Here is a 16,981-nt window from a genome sequence, read left to right on the forward strand (position 1 = left end):
TTTTCTGTTTAGATGTCATCGAGATTCCCCTCAGATCTTTCTTTGTCCATAGCCTTCTGGATACTCCCTCTGTTTCCTTTGGTGCCACATTTGGATAGTCTTTTGCATATATAACACTTGTCTTCCTGGTAAGAGTCAGCATTTGTGGGATCTGCCTGGCGATGCTGGGGGTCTGGAACGTACGCTACACTGGTGTTGGTGTATCTCTTTGAGCGAGGGTCGTGTTTTCCTTTTGCGTGTGCGTGTATTTTAAAGGGCCCAGGACAGTGTGTGCTGGGGGAGGGTATGAGATAAGAAACGTATTACACTTGACAGAAGGGTTCCTGGCTGATCAAATCATCAGGAAGAGGAAGTTCAAGAGCTGCAAGAATGTGGGGGTGGAGAGACTGGCAGCCCCAAGGGGATGGGCTAAGGACCACTGATCAGGGAGTCAGAAGTCTGGGAGACATGGATACTGCCCCTGGCTTTGTCTCTTGAATAGGTTGTGTGGGCAAATCGTGTGACCTCCATCACCAGACAAAGGTGATGGCTAAAGTCTCGTGGACTCTTATTCCCGTACGACCCTCCGGGGCAAGGGTGCTACTCTCCTGCCGCTGGTGTGAAGGGGCCAGCCTCCGATGCTTGGCCTGCCCCAGATGACTAACTGTAACAGGGACAAGGCTGTGCTAGGTCCCTGTGGACTCAGAGGAGGCAGCATAGGGAACAGAGGAGGCATACAGGCTTCAGAGTCAGGCCTGGGCCCAAGTCCTAGGTGGTCCCTTCTTAGTCCCCCATCTGGGCAGGTTGACCTGTCTGAGCCTCAGCCTTCCCGGCAACACGATGGGAACGACAATCCTGGCTGGATACACTTGTAGTGGAGTGCCTGGTACGGTGCCTGGCACATAGAACGCACTCAGTAAATGGTAGCAATGAGCGCTAATTTGTGTCTTAGAGCCTCTGTGCCTTCCTAAGGCAGGGTAGGAGATGCAGAGGGGTAGGGAAAGAGGAACTCTGGAGCCACCCTTCCTGGCAGGTGAGTTTCCCTCGCTCTCCAACTTGGAGGTGCTGCAGACAAGGGCGCTGTGCTCTAATGCATGTTACATTTTGGAACCTTCCCAGTGGGAAGTCTAGCCTGGGGTAAGACTGCTCCTTCCCAGGAACTACCATATAGCTTTACTCTCAAACACCGTGGCCTTTGTTCCTTCTGAGAAATAGCAGAAATAACAACAATGGCCACCACCCATTGAATGCCTACTGTGTGCCAGAGATTTTCCATTTATTATCTTTTTTTTTAAGATTTTTAAAATTTATTTTTAGAGTGAGGGGGAGGAAGGGGAAAGAGAGGGAGAGAAACATCAATGTATGGTTGCTTCTTGCACACCCCTAACTGTGGGCCCAGCCTGCAACCCAGGCATGTGCCCCGACTGGGAATCGAACTGGCGACCTTTGGTTCACAGGCTGGCGCTCGATTCAACTGAGCCACACCAGCCAGGGCCCATTCATTATCTTATTTAATTAACACCATAACCCGATGAGGTGGGTATTTTTATTCCCATTTTCAGAAGGAAAAACTGAAGCTCACTGAGATTCAGTGATTTACCTGAAATCACACAGCTATAAAGTAGCAGAGCTGAGGTTAAAACTGTGGTTTACTTTACTCTAGAGCCCGTGTGGTTAGTGACATATGTCTCCTTTGAGTTCATGTGACCATACCCATTTCCTAGTTGATGAAACTGAGGCTCGGAGAAATGAAATAACTCAGCAAGAATAGACAGATGGCTGGGAAATGGTAGGGCCTGATTTTGACCTTGGGGGAGTCTAGTTCCCATGTGTACATGTTCCCCATTAGACTACACTGCCTGCTGAGGTAGGCCACCGGGCCCACTTCACAGATGCTAAAGCTGAGGAGCAGGGAGAAAAAGATAAGTTTCATGGAAGGAGACGTGGCAGGGGAGGGGACGTCCTTGAATGTGGTGGCGTCCTGGCAGAGGTATTCTTAAGCGGGATCAGAACTGAGGTATGTCAGCTGTGGGCCCCCCAGGCCAGTCCTCTCCTAGACATTTGCAGGAAAAATTAGAATGAAAAGGAATGTCGGAGGTCTCCCTGAAGGAAAGGGAAGCCCCAAAGCAAATTGCAGCCTGAGAGGTGAGTATGGGAGGCCCTGGGAACCCCCGAACATCTTGCCCCTGCAAGTGAGGGTATGGCATGTACTGCTGCTTCTGTGGTACCACTTGCAAGAGCCACCTCATTGTCCCTTCCTTGTCATCTTTCTGAGTCACTATCCAGTTGTGAGTCCCTGCAGAAGTGGACAGGGCAGAGGAAAATGGGACCAGCATCCCAGTGCACAGCGCCCCAGTGATGTGAGCCCTGCTCCTGCTCCCATCGAACCCTCCGAAGGACTGGTGGGGGGCTGGTACCACACTGGAGGGCAGGGAGCCGGGCAGGGACTGCCTCTTCTGCCCAGCTGTGGAGGAAGCTCGGCGGGTCTGAGGGGAACAGAGGAAACAAACGGAGTGAAAAGCTGGCAAAAAGCTGAGGAGAGGAAGGAAACTAGAGTAAAAGACACGGAGACGTAGGGGGTAAGGCGGGATAACCCACTCAAGCCTCCCGTCCCCCACGCCAGGGCAATGTCCACACTCAGAGGACCAGGAAGCCGCACTGAACTGGACAGGTCTGAGATAACCTATTGATCCGCCCCCACAGACTCCTCCCTGCCCACCTCACCTGTGGTTCACAGGGGGCCGGAGCCCTCCTCCCTAGGGACCCAGAGAGGCTCACCCCAGTGTCCGGAGCAAGGCACAGTACACACTCCCTTCCTACCGTGGGGACTCCTCCGCTCTCTCCCTGTGTCCCGCTATCGATCAGGCGTCATCTGGCAACCTGCCATTCTTCCTTTCTTCTTCTTTTGATAAAAACACTCTCTTGTTTGGGGGAGAGATGATGGCAAGTTTGCACTCGCCCTTCAGCCCTGCGCACAAGTGGTGGCAGCAGGCGAAGCTGCTTCAAGAGGAGGGTTTTTCGATGGAATGACAGAGGGAAGTCCTGGAATGACAGGGCCGGGAGGGACCTTGGAGATCATCAGACCCAACATCTGTGTGACTTCCCCGCCATTCTGTGACCCATGTGCTCCCATCCCAACCACCATCTTCCCTGCCATGCAGAGAGGTTCTCGAGCCTCCTCACCCAGGCTTTCGAGACGAGGACACTGAGACGTGACTTGCCCCAAGGAAGTCTTTGTCCCAAGATAGAGCAGGGACAAGAAACCAAAATGCTTGAGTCTGTTCCCCTCCTTCTCCGATTCCTCTCAATCCCTAGGGAAAGACGGGCTCAGTTCTCCCTGAGGGCTGAGGGGACCTCTGACAAAGCCTGCCTGTCACCCCAGCTAATGTGGATTGCCAGTGTCAAAGGTCTAAGAACTGAGTTATTTTCAGGGAGACCCTGGTCACTGTACTGGGTACCCTAAGGGCTCTCTGCAGGTAGCTGGGTCCCAGGGGTCTCTTCCCTGCAGAAAACTGGCTGCAAAGCACCAGTAACTATCCGACAGAGACTCAGGCTGAAGGCCGGTCTCCCTACCTTTCAAGGGGTCTTTCCTCTCCCCCCTGGGTGGAAGGCGAGAGGATGCAAAGCTGGCGAATGTGTCAGGAGGCAGTGTCCATGGTTCAAGGACACTGCTCCTTTGGCATACTTTGCCCTGTTTTTAAAAATTTCATCGATCTTTCCTCGACTGCCCTTGCAGTTGGAGGGATAAAGGGTTAATGGGCTGGTCAGGACATCTTGAAGCTTCAAGGGAAGGTTTGGAGGAGCACGTTGTACATACCTTTGTGTCGTTGTATTTACACACACGGGCGTAAATGTGTGTAAGGTAGGCTAGCTTTTCCCCCTGTGCCGAGCCCATTAGAATGTTTTATATGTGAGCCCAGGGCTACTTGGATAGGGTGGCTCAGTGAGCTACCTCCAAGGCCCTGGAGCTGGCCGTTACAGTTGGGGAGAAAGCTGGTTTCTTCTTGGTCCTCAATTAAAGTGGACACAGCGTTAGGAATGGGGATTGAGTCCTCGGGGTGAAAGGTGTGGTGGGGTGGAAAGGGCGTTAATCGTCCGTTTTCAAGCTGCTCTGTTTTTCGAGGTCTGATGTGGCCGTGTCTGTCCCGGTGTCGGGTTGTGTCGGGGGACATGCTTGGGTGCCCGTGTGATCCTGTCCGCCTCGGCCGCTCCGACTGCCCGCACTCCCTTTGTCTCCTTGAGGTGTGCGTGCAAACCCGCATCGTGCGGCCCTCGAGCGCGGGGGTGCACCCTAAACCCCCACTCCTTCTGCGGGGAGAGAGGACGAGCGGGAGCCGGAGCCGGGTGCTGTTTGGTCTGGAGCCGAGCGGGGCTTGCATTGATCCATTGATTGTGCGCGGTCTGTGCCTGACCTCCCTGCTCCCGGGGAAGCCGTCTCCATGGAGACCGGCCCGCTCCCCCAGCGTCGGATTGTAAATTCCTGCAGGCAGCGGCCCGGCAGCCTGGGGAGGGGGCCGCCGCGCCCGGGCGCGCAGGGGGAGCGGCCGCCGCGCCGAGGCCCCAGTTGAAAGAAAAAAGGGCACGAAAAAGGAGGTGGTGGAGGAGGAGTGGGGGGAGGAGGAAGAAAAGGAAAAGGAGCGAGGAGAGGAGGAGAAAGGAGGAGGAGAGAGGCGAAGAAAAAGAGACGGAGCCCGAGAGACGGAGAAAGAGCGAGAGAGGAAGAGCGAGAGAGGAAGAAAGAGAGGCAGAAAGGGCGTGTTTCTGGCGCGGCGTTTCCCCTCCCCTTTCTCAGGTCTCTCGCTCGGGTTCTGCGCGCTCTCCCGCTGGAGCTCTCTGCGGGCGAAGCTGGAAATTGGGTGGGATTTTACGGAGCAGCCCCGCCGCCGCCGCCGATAGCACAGCCCGGCTGGGAGAGGGCGGGGGTTCCCCTCCGGCAGCGGCTCCGGACGCCCCAGCCTCGCCGCGCTCTCCGCCTCGCTCTTCCCGGCGTCGGGTCGGGAGAAGACGGCAGCATCGGGAACCTCCTGCCGGGGAGCCGCGCTCCGCGCCCCGCACCCCAGCCCCCGGCCGGGCCCCGGAGGGGCGCCCCCTCCCCTCCCCTCCCCCCTCCGGCGCGCGGGGGGGCCCGGCCCGCTTCCGCCCTCCGGGAGCTGCGAGACCGGCCCCGGCCGCCCGGCCGCCGGGCCGCGGGTGGCTCCAGCATGGGCTCGGGGCGCGTGCCTGGGCTCTGCCTGCTCGTCCTGCTGGTCCACGCCCGCGCCGCCCAGCACAGCAAAGCCGCGCAAGGTAAGGAAGGAGGGGCTCGCGGCCGCGGGGCTGCCGGGTCTGCGGGGCCCGAGGGCGGGGACGCGATTTCCGAGGGGCAGGGCAGGTGCTGGGAAGCGTGCTGCTGTCAGGACCGGCACAGTGCACCACGCTCAGGGGCTGGGGACCTGCCCTCTGGGCGCTGGAAGAGCCAGAGGTGGCACGGACAAGTGAGAAGTTTGGGGGGTCCCGAGCAGACGTGACCACGCATCTAAGAATTCTGCCTATTTCACTGCCACCCCAGCATCTTCGAAAGACTTCTTGTCCTCCAGAAGAATGAGATAGAATCTTCTCTCAAACATTGCCAGAAACTTCAGTTGTGGCCTGGAGAGATTGAGCGTGAAAACTTCAGTCATGCCATAGATTTCTGTCCCTCGTCCCCAATCCTCATGCAAAGTTAGAAAGAAAGTTAGGAATTGTTGCCTTATCAGTAGAAAAATGTTAAAGAAAAATAGGATCTTTTATGGAAAAACCAACTCCTCTCTCAGGGGATGGTAGGGGGCTGAAGAAGGGAAGAAAATTTCTGTGACTCTGGCTCCCGGCAAGAATGTTGTGTTTCTGCCTCTTTGGGGGGAAATCTTTCGTCTTGCATGGCTTTCATTTCTTATCATAATATTTATTTATTAAGGCCTCGGGTTTCCAATTCCATTTAAATCCAGGTCAGAATTGCATTGAAATAACAAAGTAAAATTCCAGACTGGGGAGCTCTGACAGATCCCTCTAGGAATTGAAGAGAGAGACAGGGAGGCCCTCCCGCCTCCCAGGCTCATTGCTTGGCCAGTCCCAAGGCTGTGCTGGCAGAAGCCAGGCTGGTGGACTACAGTTCTCTTGGGGACAGCCTCCCCTCCCCCTTGACCTCTTGCTGCACCCTTCCCCCATGGCGTCCTCACCCAGGAAGAGATTTATACGGACAAAAAGAAAATTCCTCCTGGCAAAGGCTTTGCCCAGGAGAACATGATTCTTCTGCCTGTTATCCCAGAGCTCCTGAAACCAAGCTGGGTGTGGAGGTGGCTGGGCCAGAAGGAAAAGTTGACCTTGGGAGTTGGGGAAGCCTGAGTCTGTGGTAGTCAGGTAGATCACTGTGTCCGGGAGCCTGAGCCCTTGGCTCTTAAGCTGCTCTTTGTGCTGCATGGGTCCCGCTCTGTTCAAAGGAAGGTGCTGTATCAATGCCATCCTCTTCTCCCCCGCCTCCCCCATCCTGTCCTTTAATAGAACCAAAACAGAGACCCTCATCTGTCAAATACCTTGCCCCACCCCCAGCCCTTCCAACCCCAAACTGCTTCTGTTCCAGCCCTGGTTCCAGACAGCCCACTGTCACTGCCGCCCCAGCCTGGGAGCAGCCCCTCTCCTACTGTGGATTTGCTTGTGTTTTCATAAACAAAGCTGGCTTTTGTAGTGCGTGCTGACTTACTCATAACAGGGAATTAGCTAGGGAGTTTAGTCTGAAGGAAGGAACAGATTTCATGCAGTAATCTAGAGACAAGATAAGGGCCTCTTTCAAGTTGGAGCCAGTGTCTGTAGTTGCCTAGTAAGACTGGGGGGCTGGGGGAAAAGCGGGGGAGCAGGCAATATCTTCATTCAGAGGGGTTCCTGGGGCAGATGGAAACTCCTAGAAGGGACAGGTGCCCTCAAGCCAAGGCTTTCTAGCCTGTGAGATCAGCCCATCATTCACGGACAGGAGGACTCAGAATCCCTCCCTGGTACTCCCAAGGCTCACGCCTCCGTGGCACACCCTGCTGGCTGCTGTGGGAAACGCAGCCAGAGCGGAGGCCCCTGCCCTCAAGGAACTTCCAGACTCCCAGTTTTGTCCCTCTGCTTATCTCAGGTTTGGGCCACACTTGCACTAACTGGACTGTAGTTGACTTTGCTTCTTCCTTCCTACTGATCCCGAGTCTAGCTGGGCATAGAACTGCAGCCTGTCATTTCAGCTACCTTTGACCCAGATATTCGGGAAATTTATCAACCTAGTCTGCCAGAGATTTCTAAACAACATGTTGAGTTAGAGGCGTGTCTCTGGACCCAAGTCGGCAGGCCAGTGCCCCAGGAGGGACAGGTACTGACCGAGGAGGGCAGCCTTGCCCACAGACAGAAAGAAGGCTGCGGACCTCCCTCTCCCAAATATGTCTCCTAGGTGCCACCAGTTCCGTAAAGGGCACCATTAGTGCCATGTGCTTTTACGTGAAGCTCTAGCAGGTCTTGAAATAGAAACACCCTTGGCAAGTGTCTTGCACTGTTACTGTATCTCCAGTGATATCTGGATCTTGTCCCTTTTCTCCAGAGATTGGGGGGTGGGAACCAAAGCGATGTGGAATGGGGAGGGGTGGGGACATGGAAGGGACCCTGAGTGTGCAGGTGAGTGTGTGGGGGGTGGGGTGGGGTGAGGTTCATCAGGTTCACCCACAGGTAACACGGCTGGGTGTCTGTGTAAATTGTGACTCAGTTGGTGAGCGTGAACGGATGTTTTAGCGTCTTTGAGAGCCGTGTGTGGGTGAGTGGGTGTGGAAGCTGTGTGAGCGGGCTGAGTGAGCATGAAAGTACACGGTTCTGAGTGTTTTTCAAGTGCCCGTCTGAGTATTTTAAAGTAGACAGACTGGATAACCAAGATAATTGTTAACTTAAAAGCATTAATTTGCTTGGGGGGGGGGGCAGTGCAGCAGTGGTTAAAAAGGCCTAATCCTGGTGTAGGGCTCGGGTTACAGCTGAGTGAAAAGGTCTCCTGGCCTCAGGGAAAACTCGTCCCCAGGAGGGGCTCCGGGAGGGCGAGCCCGCCTGGCCGTCCAGCTCACCTGGTTGTTTTTCTCCCCTCATTAGGGGCAGGATTTTGATCAAGTCGTGTATTTGGAGTTTCCCAGTAACTCCATCCCGGGGACCGAGAGCGCTTAGCTGGTGGCACACAGTGTGTCTCTGTCTCTGTGTGTCTGTCCGGGTCTCTGTCTGGGTGTTTGTGTGTGTGTCTCTTTCTTTCCCCCACCCCTTTCTTCCTCTTTAATGTGGCTGTTTCCTCTCCTCCTGGCTTCCCTGGGCCGCTGTGGCCAGCCCGTACAGTGAGGGGACTGTTCCTCCTAGCCCCTCCCTCCAAAATATGAAATGAAAGCCATACCCATGTCAGCGGGCGAGGCAGCCGGCTAATGCCCGTGCCCCCTCCAGGCCACACTGGGGAGACAGTCAGTCCCACTCTTGGAACCTGGTCTTCACTCTAAGCACCCCCTCCTTTTCCAGAGGGTGGAGAGGGGCTGGACTGCTTAGAAATTCCTCAGGAATCCCTTTGACCTCTCTTCTCTCAGTGACATGTCCCCTGGGGGTGGGTTGGGGAACTTTTCTGCTTCTTACCCTTCATCTCCCCGAGTCTCTGCAGGGTGGAACGAGAGAGAGGGGAGTAGAAGACGGGGGGGGGGGGGGGGGGGGGGGGGGGGCCAGAATTACTACAGGCAGGGAAAGAAGAAAGTTACCGGCAACCCCTAAGTGAGACTGTTTTCTGAAGCCTTCAGGAATCTGAGAGCACGAGAACCGGTTTGAGATGTGAGTGGCTGGGACCTGTTGTAAAAGGAGCCCGCCCTGGGTGTGAGTTTGAGAATGTGAGGTGAGGTGTGCGCGTGCACTGGGGTGTGTGTGCATGCGTGTGCACGTGTGTGCGTGCGCCCAGTGCTCCTGTGAGAGGGGAAAGGAAGCGGGGCAGTGTGCACTTTGTTTTCATTGAGAAGTGAGGAAGGGGAACGGCTCGGTCCAGTGCCTTGAGCTGGAGTGGGGGGCGGGGGGGGGACTGATGGCGTCAGACCCTCCTGAGAAGGTGGAAGTGGAGGAGCTGCTGTCTGAACTCACCCGGTTTCTGCCCCGGTTCTGGTCCCTCCTTTGATGTGCTGTGCCCCCAGCACATGACTGCTTGTAAGAAAGAGTCCCTGTCAGGGCTGGAAACTGCAGAGCTGCTCTGAGGCTGGCAGTGCCCGCAGGAGGCCCAGGCCTGGGGACAACTTCTTTAGGCCCAGCTCTAAGACAGGAGTCTGGAGAGAGAGAGGCTGCTGGTCTCTGGGGGGAAAGGGATACCACTGCCCACCCAGGGTTGTGGGAGGGGTAGAGGAGCTAGTCACCTGGGCTGACAGGGGACATGGACCCTTGGCCTCTCCCCGGTGGCCCCTCTGGCACCAGACTGGCCGCTGTCCTCCTCCCGTGCCCACGTATTGCCAGCCCCGAGCCACCCAGGGTAGGGAGTATGGGGCCAGTGTGTTTGTGTAGATCCAGAGCCGGAGGGTTGGGGCTTCTGGGGAGACAATTGACATTCTCTTCCTCATTTGTAAAGTGGACTAGAGTGTCCGCAGGGTCCCTTTCAGCTCCGAGATTGTGCACATCTCATTGAAACCCTTCCCACTGAAGGCAGAGGACACAAGCAAGCCTCAGCCCGGCAGCAGCCACCTCCCCATACTTCTCGCCTGAATCTCAGGCCCTCTTCTTCCTGGGCCCTGCCCCTCTGCTCCCTGCCCGAGTCTGCATCTGCATCGCTTGGCTGCTCTTCCTTTCTTCCCCCACCCCCTTGTTCTGGGGCTCCCAGTACCTGAAAGTTCTTCCTCTGTCCCTACGAGAGGTGTTAGCCTCTGCAGAAGAAATGGTTCTGTGTGTTACTGTGTGTGCTTCCGACAACAAGCAAGCAGAGCTTAAGTGTCTGTGTTCTAGGAACTGAATACTCTGGGTGAGTCCCCGGGCCCCGGGCCCCGTCCCCGCTCTCACACCACATCTCCTCCGCTCTGAGACTAGCCCTGTGCCTTCGGCTCCAGCCTAGGTGTCTCCCCTTTTCGGGCCAAGGCACCGTTTCGTAGTTGCCATTGGATGCTGCAGTTTGGCCCCGCAGGCAGGATGATGGCTAAACAGGGCACAGCGGCTGTCTGTCGCTCTCACCTACGTTTCCCTGCGGCTTAACCGCAGCCCTAGAGAGCTGGGGGCTGGGTCACAGAGCCCCAGGCCAGGGGCTGCTGGCATCTGCGCGCTGACAGTGACAAGCTGAGGAAAGACCTGGGCAGAAGATCCAGAATAGGATCTTAGAAATCCCTGGGTGAGGGCGGAGCGTCAGGGTGTGTGGACCTGGGGCTGGGGTGGGAGAAGGGGGCCAAGTAGAGGGTCAACCCTGGGGAGCAGGTTTACAGAGAGGACGTTTTTACAAGTTTCTAATTATATTTATTTGGAGTTTTCCTGTGGCGGTTTGAAGCTGTTAACAGCAGGAACCTGTGCCCCTGGTGTTTGTTTTTGTTTCTCACCAGCTGCTTGGCCCAGCTTAGGGAACCCAGGGCAGGCGACACCTGTCCGCTGCCGCCGAGTGCCCGCCCCTTCCGCCCCTTCCGCCCTTCCGCCCTGCCGCGCCGCCCTGCTCCCTGCTGCCCGCGCCCGAGCCTCGGAGCGTCCGCATGCCCACTGCTGGTTTCCTTCCCCGCGTGGGGCGTTTGCTCCATGCTGGACTAAGTGCTGAGTTGGGATGGGAGAAGGCCCAACCCTTAAAGCACGGATCCTTTCCCGCAAGCAGAGACGGTGCGTGGTGAGTGAGCACTGGACGGGGAGCACTGGTCCAGGCTCCGCACCGGCTGCTTGCTCTTTCTCAGATGGCCTGTCTGGCCGGTTCCTCATCTGTGTAACTCCATGTGAGGACCTAATGAAACGGTCCACGTGAGAGAGCTTCGCACGCTTAATGGAACTAGACACCATCTGACAGCGTCGTTCCTTCTGTTGTTAATGTTTCCACCCGGTTAGCGAGATAAAACTGATGATCCATGAAACTGGAACCTACCCCTGCCCCTGCCCTCCTCCCTGGCCCTCCCTCTCCAAACTTCTGTTCTTCCCTCCCCACCACAGGTGTCCCCTGCCCTGCCCTTCCTTGAAAGGCCTCTGGCTTAAGAGGTTGGTGATTCAGTCCACACTACAAAGGTGGCTCAGTTGGGTGGAGCACTGTCCCAGACACCAAAAGGTTGTGGGTTCGATTCCTGGTCAGGGCACATACCTGGGTTGCAGGTTTGATCTCCAGTTGGGACATGCACAGGAGGCAACCAGTTGATGTTTTTCTCTCACATCCCTGTTTTTCTCTCTCTCAAATCAATAAATATATTCTGGGGTAAGGATTAAAAAGATAAATAAATAGCCCGGACTGGTCAGTGTGGCTCAGTTGGTTGGGTGTCATCCTACAAAGCGGAAGGTTACCAGTTTGATTCCCGGTCAGGGCACATGCCTAGGTTGTGGGTTCGGTCCCTGGTCAGGGTATGAATCAGAGGCAACTGATTAATGTTTCTCTCTCACATCAACGTTTCTCTCCCTCCCTTTCTCCCTCCCTTCCTCTCTCTCTAAAAGTAAATAAATAAATAAAAGAGAAAATTCTTGTCCATGTAAAGGTACCTCCGAATGAGTAAGGATTTGGATTAGGGACGAGGTGGGGCGTCACAGAGAAACTCACCAGGGTCCCCGACGGATGATGAGGCTCTCAGGGCTAGCCCCACTCCCTCCCAATCACCAAGCACCGACTGCTTTTCCTGGCTCTGCAGCTGAGCAGACCAAGCTTGTATAAGAGGAAAGGGTACTTTTTTTTTTAAAGGAAGAAAGTGCTCTGTCTTCTCTCCTTGGGGTCAGCCGTGTGGTTTCCTGGACCCTCTCCTGGCTCCCCTCACCCCCGCCTAGGCTTCAGCCACGCCGAGGATGGGCCTGTCCTCAGCCCAGTTCCAAATCGGGGAGGCGTATTGAGAAGTGGGAGATGGGAAGCCAGGCTCCGCCTGCTTCCCTGATTGCTTTGTGACCTGGAGGTACAGCGGATGTGTGCGTACACTGGTACTCGTGCACATGCTGCAGGCTACGGTGTCACGGCCAGAGCTCGGGCTGCTTCTACTTCGGACATTACTTAGGTGTGCAAGGTAACCTGGAGGAAAGGATAAGGGAACTGACCAGAAGCAGTGTCCCACTTGGGACACTGATCTCGAGTGGCCCCTGGCGCCCTGTCACTGAGGCTGGGAGACATCTGAAGAGATGCTTGAGCAGCCAGAGAGAACATCTGAAGACCCTGAGATCCTATGTTCTATAGGATTCCTTAGGAATCCTATCACAGATTCATTGCTCCCAGTTTTTTTCTGGCCTCAGCATCACCAAATGGATGCCTTTAAGCAGATATCTTACCTGCTCTGAGTTTCCTGTCCTGCTACCCATAACTTAACACTAAACTTCCTAGGACTGCCCTCCACCCAGAACACAGAAGATGCCACAAATGTGGACCTCACCCCCTCACCCACCAATCCATCCATCCATCCATCCATCCATCCGTTTAACAAATATACACTAAATGCCTTCACTGTATTCTGTCTTGCTCACGCTGAACTCCCAGAACCCAGCACTGTGCTTGGCGTGTTGCAATGTCCAGTAACTGTTGAATGACTATGCTAAACTCTTCCAGCTGCCGGCTAGGTTTCAAAGACTCAGAAGCCATGGTCTCAGGAGCTTACAGCTTCGGTAGGAAGATAATACATGTAAACTAAACGTTAAATAATGACACAAGGTAGCATAGGAGAGGGATCACGACGGGGATTGGTTAGGCTCTCAGAGAACCTGACAGTAAAAGCCGGGCGAGTTAAGAGGAACAGTAGACCAGAGAGGGATGAGCAGCCACAGCTGGCTGCCCAGCAGTGGCGCCCAAACTGGTCCTCAGTGACCAGTGAGATCTGAAGGCGAGAAAAATAGGAGAGAAAAATAGAGGAATAGGTAGGTACCCCAAACATCGGCAGGCTGGCTTGCCTGGGGCAAGAAGGATGTCACAGCCAGGTGGGCGCATTGAATCTTAACACTGGGCCCAGCAAATTTGCGCATAATTACCCAACCCCTGTGAGTGGTTAGGTACCTACTGTGGTAACATAAAGGTGGGGTGGGATCTACCTAGGGGTATCGGCTTATCTGCAGCCTGCATTCCTGCTCATTTCCTGCTTCCCTTTTGGAGTAGCTTCCCCATCCTCAGAGGGGAGTCCTAGGACTGCCTGTGCTGTCATAATTCACTCCTGCGTAGACACTTGCGCTTTTTCAAAGGTCCCCGGGGAATCCCGGTGCGGGGGCCAGTGTCGAGCACCTCTGGTCTAAAGCAGTCACTGCTTTGTCAGGCCGGCTGGTAAGCACCCGCACCCTGAGGGAACAAGCGAAGGTGAACGGTGCCGTGGGTGTTGATGGGATCCCAGTAGGCATTGGGTGGGTGGGCAGATGTGGTGGCAGGGAGCTCTGAAAGAATGAACTAGCAAAGGAGAAGATGCTGGAAATATTCGAGGGCCTGTTTCAGAGCTCTGCTTTAGACCTGTTCTGCTTTGAAAGGTTCCATCCAAATAGTTGAAAGGCCACTTCCTCAGCAAGTGACCAGCCAAGTGGGAAAAGTAGAACATGCCACATGAGATAGCCTTTAAAAAAAATCTTTTAGCCCTGGCTGGTGTGGCTCAGTGCATTGAGTGCCGGCCTGTGGACCAGGGGATCACCGGTTCGATTCCCAGTCAGGGCACAAGTCTGGATTGCTGGCCAGGTCCCCAGTAGGGGGCGCGCGAGAGCCAACCACACATAGATGTTTCCCTCCCTCTCTTTCTCCTTCCCTTCCCCTCTCTCTAAAAATAAATTTTAAAAAATCTTAAAAAAAAAGAAGGAGAAGAACGTGATGTGTGGAAAGAGGTGGAATGGTAAGTTGTAGAGGGAACAGGGAGGAGATACCGTCTCGCAGTGCACAAAGACTCCGCTGGAGAGGGTTCAGCATTGTGAGTGAGGAGATGAGGGAGGGGTCAGATGGCAGGAGAAGCCCAGTGCTGGAAGAGTCCGAAGGCTCTGCCGGGAAGCCTGGGCTGCAGTCAGCATCAGGCCCCTCTCTGCTACTGGCGAGCACGGAAATGGAAGCAAAGGAGAGAGCTGGGAGCCCAGAGGGCCTGCTGCGGACCTTAGCGAAGCATCAGCTGATTCAGAGACAGGCATATACCTCTGGGATGGCCCGAGAGGAGGAGCTTCCAGGTGAACTTCCCAGTCCCCCTGCTGGCTGCTGGGGATGGGATGGAGAGGCACGGGAGAAGGGAGTTCCAAGTGGGATGAATGGGATGGTTGTTCGTCACTGGAGTTGTCCGAAGCACCTTGCCCGCCTCTAAGGCTCGCAAGGGTTGCCACAGGGAAGGGGGTGGTCATCCGGTCCCCCCTTCCTCCAGGGACCCAACAAGAACATACGAAACTAAGCCTTAAGCCATTCGAAGTTTGGAGTTAGTTGTGAAAAATGTTTTTCCCGCGGTGGAGCGCAGGTATAAGTGAATATGGGGACACAGTAGGAACCAACTCTGGGTGCCTTGTCTTTTTTCACAAATTTAACCACACTTGATGTTTGCTCTTCCTCTTCCTTTTTTAAGAAAAGATTTTATTTATTTATCTTTCAGAGAAAGGGGAAGGGGAGGAGAAACAGAGGGAGAGAAACATCAATGTGCTAGAGATACACCGATCCATTGCCTCTTGCACGCCCTCAACCAGGGATCTGGCCCGCAGTCCAGACGCGTGCCTGGCCTGGGAATTGAACCCGCAGCCCTTTGGTTTGCAGGCCGGCATTCAACCCACTGACCCACTCCAGCCAGGGCTGCTCTTTCCTCCTGTACCGTTTATCCCAGCTCCACAACTCAACTCGAATCCCACTCCTTGGGAAGTTTTTTGGTCCACCGAGGCCCCGGGGAGTCCCTTAATTCGGAACTCCTAGAGCAGTGTTGTGAGGCTGGAACTGCCGTCTGTGCTGTCCGCCCCGGTAGCCGGGAGCCACAGGGACTACTGACAACTCGGCCTGTGGCTAGAGCAGCAGGGGGACTGAATTTTAAATTAAATGGCCACCATCTCCCACAGCGCAGGCCTTGAGCGTCTGGTGTCGGAACCAGCGATTAACACTCAGCGTCATCTGCAGCTTCCGAGTATGGGGACCCATTATTTACCAGGCATTGGTTAGGTACTCTACACCAATTACCTCATCAAGTGCTCACAGCCTCTCAAGAGGAGGTGTTATCACCCCCATTTTAAGGAGGAAGACATAAGGAAATCAGAAAAACCTCCACGGACAGTGGTGGAGCGGGCCTCGAGCCTGGGGCCCACTGGTGCCAGAGCTCAGGCTCTTTCTGTGGTGGCACATGTCTTAGCGCCATTTTCTCCCCATCAGCTGGACAAACTGACTCTCCGCTCAGCCTTACTGTACACAGAGGTCCCTGCTGCCCTCCCTCGTGAACTGGTCTTCCATCTCCCTCTTCTCCACTCTGTCTTTGGGGCAACTTCCCGGGGGCAGGGGGCAGCCGGCAGACCATGACGGCAGAGGCTGAGGAGCAGTTCGAACCCCCGGCCATGGAGGACTGTTGCAGAGCGGTGGAGGGCATTTGGAGGCTGGAGTGTAGAGCTGACGAAGCCCCGGAGATCTGGGGCAGGGTGTTTGGGGCCCCTGTTCCAGATTTCACTTCCCTTCAGGAAGCCTCCTCAGTCCTGCCCCCGGAGCACTTGTTGAAATAGGAAAGCAGAGGACAGTTAACTGTTTCAGGCCAGGACTCACGAGTGTCTGTAAATTCGAGTGATTGCTGGCCTTCGTGTTCGTTCATTCAGTTTAAAAGATATCAAGCACCTTAAGGATTCGGGTTCAAATAGCTCGGTGATGAGGCCCAGGAATCTGCATTTTGACAGCAGTCAGGCAGTTCTACAGGCCAAGATCACACTTGGAAGTTATAGTCCTCTATACATAGTCTTTTGCTGGTGTATCTCTTCAACTCGCAAGCGGCTACTTAAACACTATCTTGAGTTTTCCAATGCACTGCCAGAAGTAATTCCTTCTTCCCCTGATCTTCCCTGTAACAGAACTTCTCAACTGGTCGGGCTGCGTCTAGACTTACCTGAGGAGCCCCAGGAAAATACTGCTGGCCGGGTGCCAGCCCAGCCCATTGACCAGCATCTCGGGGGAGGGGTGGGAGCTGGGGCTTCTACGGGGGAGCTGACTGTGCCGTGCAGCCAGGGTGAGGAACCCCTGACCTCATCTCTGATGCCTTCGTGGCTGTCATCCTGCTTCCTGGTACTCCTTTGTGCCACCTTTTGGGTGGACTGAGTCACCTCCGAGCCTCCACAGCCTTCAGCACAGTGCCTTTTGCATGCACCTTCCATAGCATTTTCAGCTGAGTGAAACTTTTTTCTCCTGTCTCAGTTCAGCTTTAGGGGCACCCTAATATTACCCCAGAAACTGTAGTCTTTTAACCAAGAGGCGATGAATGATTCTCTTTCCTTTGTTCGTTCTGAACCATCCTGTTTTTGCTGGACCTTAGGTGGCCTCACCCCTTAGCATAGCTCTGTGAGTAGCACCTGTCAGGAGAGCGGAGCACCTGGCATCAGATGAGGAGCTCGGGGTGGTGGGGTGGACGGCCTGCCCGAGTCAGCCGGGGGGTCACAGGGCTGCACTCACCAGACGTTAGGTGTTGGTGCCAGCTCCCGGTCCCCACGGCCTGACCGCACGGAGCGAGGGAAGCCTTCCAGGATGGAGCTTCCTTCCTGTGAAGATTCTTTACGCTGTGGTGGGCAAGTGGGTGCAGGCCTGGTCTCGAGCAGAATCGTGAGGCAAACGCAGGTTTCTCAGAGGCTCCGTCTCCCTGTCTTCCTCCTTTAATTACCGGTGACCCTGGACCCTGTCACTTTCCCAGAGGCCACGGTCCACATGCCTTTTCTCTTCCGCCCCCTC

General features: G+C 55.2%; 1 protein-coding gene across 5 annotated transcripts in view; it reads left to right on the plus strand.

Annotated features, from left to right (window-relative positions):
• Positions 1–4,648: 4,648 nt before the first annotated feature.
• SCUBE3 (signal peptide, CUB domain and EGF like domain containing 3) overlaps positions 4,649–16,981 on the plus strand; it is a 33,808-nt gene continuing 21,475 nt past the window's right edge. For 4 of the 5 annotated variants that reach the window (XM_053914179.1, XM_053914183.1, XM_053914180.1 and 1 more), the window contains exon 1: positions 4,649–5,265. In XM_053914179.1, coding sequence (XP_053770154.1) covers positions 5,181–5,265 — 85 coding nt within the window. In that variant the 5' untranslated portion in view covers positions 4,649–5,180. The remainder of the gene's footprint in view (positions 5,266–16,981) is intronic. The other variant, XM_053914181.2, reaches the window with a different exon arrangement.

The sequence above is a fragment of the Desmodus rotundus genome, chromosome 11 (genome assembly GCF_022682495.2).
Source record: "Desmodus rotundus isolate HL8 chromosome 11, HLdesRot8A.1, whole genome shotgun sequence".
Classification (NCBI taxonomy): domain Eukaryota; kingdom Metazoa; phylum Chordata; class Mammalia; order Chiroptera; family Phyllostomidae; genus Desmodus; species Desmodus rotundus.